The sequence below is a fragment of the Arachis ipaensis genome, chromosome B10, assembly GCF_000816755.2.
Source record: "Arachis ipaensis cultivar K30076 chromosome B10, Araip1.1, whole genome shotgun sequence".
Lineage (NCBI taxonomy): Eukaryota > Viridiplantae > Streptophyta > Magnoliopsida > Fabales > Fabaceae > Arachis > Arachis ipaensis.
In genome coordinates this window covers 7,417,804-7,424,748 of record NC_029794.2, presented here as the reverse complement: position 1 = coordinate 7,424,748, position 6,945 = coordinate 7,417,804, and the positions used below count along the sequence as shown (strand labels likewise).

The 6,945-nt window shown below is 32.1% G+C and overlaps 1 protein-coding gene across 2 annotated transcripts; it reads left to right on the top strand.

Moving 5' to 3' along the window:
- Window positions 1,304-6,045, top strand: LOC107623352 (sodium/pyruvate cotransporter BASS2, chloroplastic). 2 transcript variants are annotated; one of them, XM_021113391.1, is made up of 12 exons: window positions 1,304-1,771; window positions 1,884-1,989; window positions 2,660-2,780; window positions 2,887-2,928; window positions 3,013-3,126; window positions 3,212-3,274; window positions 3,500-3,627; window positions 4,056-4,137; window positions 4,381-4,432; window positions 4,547-4,705; window positions 5,427-5,516; window positions 5,625-6,045. In XM_021113391.1, exons 1-11 carry the CDS (start codon window positions 1,642-1,644, stop codon window positions 5,468-5,470), a joined length of 1,041 nt encoding a protein of 346 aa, XP_020969050.1. In that variant the 5' UTR covers window positions 1,304-1,641; the 3' UTR covers window positions 5,471-5,516; window positions 5,625-6,045. The 2 variants fall into 2 exon arrangements, with proteins under 2 accessions (XP_020969050.1, XP_016181063.1); XM_016325577.2 differs by having other exon boundaries at window positions 4,381-4,484; window positions 4,531-4,705.

Below are 6,945 nucleotides of genomic sequence, written 5' to 3'. Positions count from 1 at the left end.
TATGCTTAGTGAATATTGAAAATTGATGACAAAATTGGACAAAACAAAACCTGAAATATGAAATGTTGCAAGTGAAATTTCCTAAACTCTTATCAATATCCTCCTTTCTTTGTTTAGCTTTTAGTGTATAGTAGTATGTATATGTATATCATAGACTAGTCAACAGGAATAGCAGGTTGCCAAATGCCAATATGTAAAACATTGTGTACCATTTCATACATCAATTTTCCTGTATTGTATTTGTCAATTCTCAGTTTCATCTGTCAAATTGGATATATACTACCACTCAACTGTAAAGAGGCCCACTACTAAGTGTCACCATTCATTTCCATTGTTTTTTTTTCTTCCATGTGTCCCTCCTAGAAAGGTATGACTCATCACATAGATAATTTTTACCTACAAAAGTACGTTCAGAATTTTTTACTATTATGAAGCTGTTCACAACACATGATTAACATGCAGGTATTAAATAATTAATACTAGAGAGAAGGAGGGGGATTAAGTGATAATCTAACTCATGATGGTATAGTGATATATATTAATATATGTAGCATCATGATATGTTAACTAAGTTTAATTGTAAGATTTCATATTATAATTCAGACATTTTTTTTTCTGAACTTCATATTCTGATTATACATTGCAGTCTAAGATAGGTGACATGTATTGGCAAGAATGAAGCACTTCTTTGTAATATTGCAATTCTTCATGTCATTGACTAATTTCAAATGATATAGATCCTCAAAATATAAAAAAATATAAAAATATATGCTGAAATATAATTTAAATAATATATTTATTTATACACAAATATATAATAGCTAATTTTAGTATGTACATAATATTTTCTATTTCAAAAGTATGCCAAAAAAATGATTTTCTAAACACATTAAAAATAGATTTCTACTTTTGCAACTTTATATCTATGTGATATATATTGTTATTGTTCAATCCATGGATTTCTGTTAAACATGAACTTACAAATATGTAAAGTAAGAATGAATATTAGTGACAAGTGATAATAAAATAATTTACTAATTTGTTGAGAATTTTTGTATAAAATGAATGATAAATACATCTCAGTTAATACAAAATTGGAATGAGAATAGTCCTAATTGGTTAATTAAGTTTATCACATAAAAGGAATCATAAAATTTCTGTCTTTTTAATTTAATTTCTTATATTACATAAAAACATTAAACATGTTCTAACCCTGATAGCAATAGGGTAATAAAAGTCAAATTCTCAAATTTTCACAATTTTGGGATAAAAGCAGAGAATTTGTGCATGTACAAATGAAATTGGAGTGTGATCATTGAGTGTTTGATAAGGAGTTGAGCCTTATCAAAACAAGAAACGTGCTCCCCATAATTTCTTGCGAATGGCTGAATATGGAAAGAAACAAAACGAAAAAGGGGCGTCTGTGGTTCATAGTTTTCCACGCCACCATTCCCTCCATATCCATTATCCACAACACCATCACCCCTTTCTCTCTGTCATTCTCATAATAATAATAATCATCTCCGTTTCACTTTCGGAGTGTACTTCCAACTTCCCAGGAAACTGCATTACTTCACTTTCTGCCATTTAATTTTATGTCATACTTCTTCAAATCTTGCATGCTTTGACCACCACACGCCCATGGCTTCTTCTTCTTCTTCTTCATGTTATTCTTCAGTGTCTAGACTCATTCTCAGAGACAATAGGGTTCTCCCATCGGATCCTCTGTTTAGGTCAACGCCTTCAACTTCTTCTTGGAATACCCATCTTGGTACTATGTCATCTGACTTTTCTGCTGCTGGAAAATGGGCTTTGCTTATCTGAATGATTTTCCTATAAAGTTTTGATTTTTAGTTTTTTCCACTTTTTGGGGTGTCTATCAGATGTAAAAGGCGACATTTTTCTGCGGTATAATGGAACAAGCAGCTGTTCAATCCGGAGCGAGTTGCGGGGTTCGTTGACTCCCATTATCCATGAAGTTTCTAGAAGGTAATCTTTTGAAGCTGAGAAGCTCTGATTTTTGCAATCCTAATATGTGTTGGAACATTAGGACTTGTGGCAATCGCGGTTGACTTGATTGAATGAGAATCAGATTAGAGGTTAATGAATTGATACTGTTGCATCACTTACAAGTCATATATTGGTTGACCCCCCATAGTGTGTTAGAATCAAGAACCTGCTTGTGTTATATCAAACATATATTGGTTGGTCCAATTTGTGTTTGTGATAGTTGAATGGATAGAGGTTTAGGGTACTTTAGTTAGTATTCATAAGTTGAGAAAACGTAGTGAACTGTTAATCTCATATCTGAAACATGGAATTTATGTTTGGTGAAACAGTTCCTGAATCCTGATTCTATCTTAAATCTGGAACATGGGAAGGAAAAAACGAAAAAAGAAAAAGAAGAGGGAAAGAAAAGAAGCATTCTAGTGAGCATTTCCATTTGCTATGCTTCGGTTTAAGCAACTTGGTCATTGGTCCCTTTGTGCTAGTTATCTTTATGTTTGTACTAAACCTAATGGAAGTACTTGCATTGCTTTAGATTGTCCTGCTTTTACAATGGTATTCGCAGATAAATCTTTGGCTGTATCCTATTGCTGGAACATCTACTTTTGCATATTTTATCTATGTGGAACAACTTGTGTTTTTCTATGTTTAGAAAGTTCCAAATGTTGTGCAAGGCTTCAACAAATGTATCTGGGGATGTTCCTGAAAGTTCTGGGGGATTGAGCCAGTATGAGAAAGTGATTGAAACATTAACCACTCTTTTTCCTGTATGGGTAAGTCCAACACTTTCTTATTTCAATATAGCATCAGTACCTCAATCTTTTCTAATTTTTTGTTTATCGTTCAGTAGTCTGAAAGTTTGCTGATTTACATGGACAGGTCATCTTGGGGGCTATCGTTGGCATTTACAAGCCAGCTGCTGTAATTTGCTATGTCATTTCAACTACTTACATGGTTGAATGGAAATTTGTTGATTAACTTCTGTGACGTTGTGGCTTTTTCCAGGTAACTTGGTTGGAGACAGACCTTTTTACTCTTGGTTTGGGTTTCCTTATGCTGTCCATGGGCTTGACATTGACGTTTGAGGATTTCAGGCGATGTTTGCGAAATCCGTGGACAGTAAGGGACTAATCACTTATCTAAAATGGAAAATGTATACATTAGTTTCTCCATTTTTATTTTTATTTTATTTTTTTCTTTGCAGGTCGGTGTAGGGTTTCTTGCACAATATTTGATCAAACCCATGCTAGGCTTTGGCATCGCAATGGTACTTTTTATTAATGATTCATTTGGTTGGACCTTTAAGTTTCATATATCTCTGTCCACCATTTAAATTAGATTTTGAAATGTGTTATGTCTGCTTATATCCTATGATGTCTGCTGAGAATGTTGTCAAAACAATGATATCAACTGTAATAGACTAATTGTTATTCCAGTAGTTTGCATCTCAATCACCACGCATAATATTCTAACATCAATCTCTGATTGTCAGACTCTAAAACTTCCAGCTTCTCTTGCAACTGGTCTGATTCTGGTCTCGTGTTGTCCTGGAGGTCAGGCATCCAATGTTGCAACATACATATCCAAAGGAAATGTTGCACTTTCTGTTCTAATGACAACGTATGTTTAACAAGTGTATGCATTCCCTTGCTTGCATTTTCTTCTTATTTGTTTCACACTTTTTCCTAGGTGGTCATCAGTGAAGCTCTTGTTATGACTCTTTTCTCTCTTAAGGTGTAAATTTTGTCACTTGAGTAGAAAATTTTCTTTCATTAATGTTCATGGATAGAAACTGGAATCAAGGGAGAAAATGTGGATAAAGTTAATATATTTAGCCGAACTAAATCAACTCAATATAGAGGTTTAAGCTATGCTTGGAACATGGAAGTTATATGTTTAGCTTTATCATCATTGTATTTTATTGTATCAAAGCAATGAACTTCTCCAGTATACACTAATGCCAGTATGCCATTAATTAAGAGAGCTTTTATTCTGAGATACTATTTTGGGCTTCGGAGAGATATAAATATATCATTTACTGTCCCCAGGTGTTCAACTATTGGAGCTATCATTATGACACCACTCCTTACTAAGCTTCTTGCAGGCCAACTTGTTCCAGTTGATGCTGCTGTAAGTTATAGCACACTTATCTTTTAGCCTCCATGAAAAGAATGTTGCAAAAACTTTTCTGCAAAATATAGATGTTGGATTGTAGACAGGATGCCTTGTCAATCTATAAGGCATACTCAGTGTTCTGCTTTATATACGGAAGTTTTCCCATCGTTTGAGTCACGGAAATCCCCACCCGTATGTGTTAATCTCACTCATGTACTGAAACTTTCATTTTTATTTTTTGTTTTTTTTCTTCTTCAGGGTCTGGCTATTAGTACCTTTCAGGTTGTTTTAGTCCCAACAATCGTGGGAGGTAAGAAATGGATCTTTCAAGTTTTATGTTATATTATTTGGTTGGACGGTAAGTTAAATATAACTTGACGTAAATTTTTTTTTTTTTTTATCTGGCAGAATTTATACTCTTCAGATTGGGCAAGTTTCGGAAGTCTTGAAAACTCAAGGAGCGCAGCTAATACTGCCGGTTGTTTTCCTACATGCTGCAGCATTTGCTCTTGGTTATTGGGTTTCAAAAAAATCATTTGGGGAATCCACATCCCGCACAATATCTATAGAGTGTGGGATGCAGGTAAATCTTTGTTATCTTCTTTGGAACTATCTATCTGGTTTGAGCCCATTTTCAAATTCTTAAAATGTCTGGAGTCTATTTGGATAAATAGTTTCTTAAGCACTTTCTAGAAAATAACTTTTGAAAAGTAATTTATTGGTAAGATATTCTCTGTTTTGATGTGAAGTTACAAAAATATATGCTTTTAAAAATCTCTTTTTGAGAAGTTAGATATGTTAACTTCTTGAAAAGCACTAAAAGTGACTTTTTGGGAAGTTATATAAGCTACATAGCCAAACAGAGGAAAGTTAGAAGATGAGAAAAAGTTAGAAGATGAAACTTTTTTGCTTACAGAAAGTCTTGAAAGAAGCCATAAGTTATATGATTTATGTTCCTTTAGTTAATTATATCATGTCTTTTAGAGTGGATTTTTAATATTTTAGCTTACAGAATTATATTCATTCCCATTGATAGTATCTTCTTGTGCTTGCCTACAAAGGAATTTCAGAAAAATTGACATCAAAGCACACATTTGTGAATTTTTCATATCTTGAATATTACTCAATAATTAAGAAATAATATTTAGATCAACAGTGCAAGATGACATTGAGCTGCATCTATAATACAAACATTTATATTCTCAATTGATGCTTATATTTGTGCGTTTTCAAATATTTATGGAATCAGAATCAAGGTAACTCTCCAGGTCTTTAACCTTCTATTTTTTATTTTTTATCTGCAGAGCTCCGCACTCGGATTTTTGCTTGCTCAGAAGCACTTTTCTAACCCTCTTGTAGCTGTTCCTTCGGCCGTGAGTGTAGTTTGCATGGCAGTGAGTTTGAATATTTTCTGATCCTAGACTGTTTTACTTACTATTATTCATGTCTTGTAAAAAGAATTAGGAATCTAACAATTTCTAATCTTCACTGTTTTGATGTAGCTTGGAGGGAGTGCTCTTGCTGTCTATTGGAGGAATAGGCCAATCCCTCTTGATGACAAAGATGACTTCAAAGAATGAGGGAAAAACAACAAAATCATGGCTTATCTTCAATGAATTCCATGCCCTACAAATTGTTTTCCTTTTTATATTAGGACACTATTTTTGTTTCCTTTTTAAAATTGTTTTGAATCTACTAGCTAAGCAACAATTTATAAAAAAGAATTTCGGATAAGTTTAGGACATTTTCAACAAGCATGCCCCTTATGTGGTATTCTTTTTGGGGTGGTGGTCTTTTTTTCTCCATCATTTGTTAGAATCCAGAAGATGGACAGAATTTTGGAATGATGGGAAATAATATCTTTGCATGATGTTCTTTTTGTGGCAAACAATATTTATACCATAATTACTGGTTTACACATTATTTGTCAGTTCTTTTGTTTTATTATTATCAGAAATGATATAGCAAATGGTTACATAAAGGTATTTGCTTTTTTGTTTTGTTTTTCTTCTTTGTTCATTTTTCTTTTTTTTTTTTGAGACTATTTTTTCCTTTATTTCCTATTTGCAGTATTCATGGTGAGATTGATGTAGTGTGAGTTAATCTTGTATGTGCAATTTGCCTAAAATCATTTATTTATGTTTAATAATGGTGAATTCTATTTAACTTCCTCTAAAATAATATGTAAGTTATCTTTCATGATGCGTCACATTTTAATTGGTCATTATTTTAACCATAGTTTGGTTATTTTGTAATTTATTATTTGAGATTGATAATGGTATAATTTCTTAAAATATCAAAATCCCACTTCTGTTAATTGAAGCATATTTTTACTCTATTTTTTTTTTATCACGTATTCCAAGCATGGCCGTCGCGTTCGTGACAAGAAGCGCAGTCGTCGCGATCTACTGCCCTCTCGCACAATCTCTCTTTCTTCAGTGCATCATCCTTTAAGGACTTGGTTGAATTCCCGTCGCCCGTAATGGTTAATTTGGTTATTAAATTTTTCATTAAAAAAACATATCTTTATTTAATTAGATGATGAAACATATATTCATATGTAAAATATAATATAATAAAATAAATCTATTCAAAGTACTTAAAAGTATAATTAAAATCAGGAATATATAAATATAATAGTAAAATTTGTACTCTAAATAAGTAAACATATTTTTTATCATACATAAATTATTTAAAAAAATGAATAAATTATTAAAATTAATAATACAAGTTTAAAATGATAAAATTCAACTTTCTTACCAGTATTTTTTATAGTATTTTTATTCTTTTAAATTTTAATTTATTAGTACTTCATTATTTACT

Excerpts from the sequence above, each read along its gene's own strand:
- LOC107623352 (XM_016325577.2), top strand. The coding sequence starts at position 1,642 with ATGGCTTCTTCTTCTTCTTCTTCATGTTATTCTTCAGTGTCTAGACTC. Across the intron at positions 1,990-2,659 it reads ATCCATGAAGTTTCTAGAAG|AAAGTTCCAAATGTTGTGCA; the intron begins GTAATCTTTTGA and ends TTCTATGTTTAG. Across the intron at positions 3,275-3,499 it reads TAGGCTTTGGCATCGCAATG|ACTCTAAAACTTCCAGCTTC; the intron begins GTACTTTTTATT and ends TCTGATTGTCAG.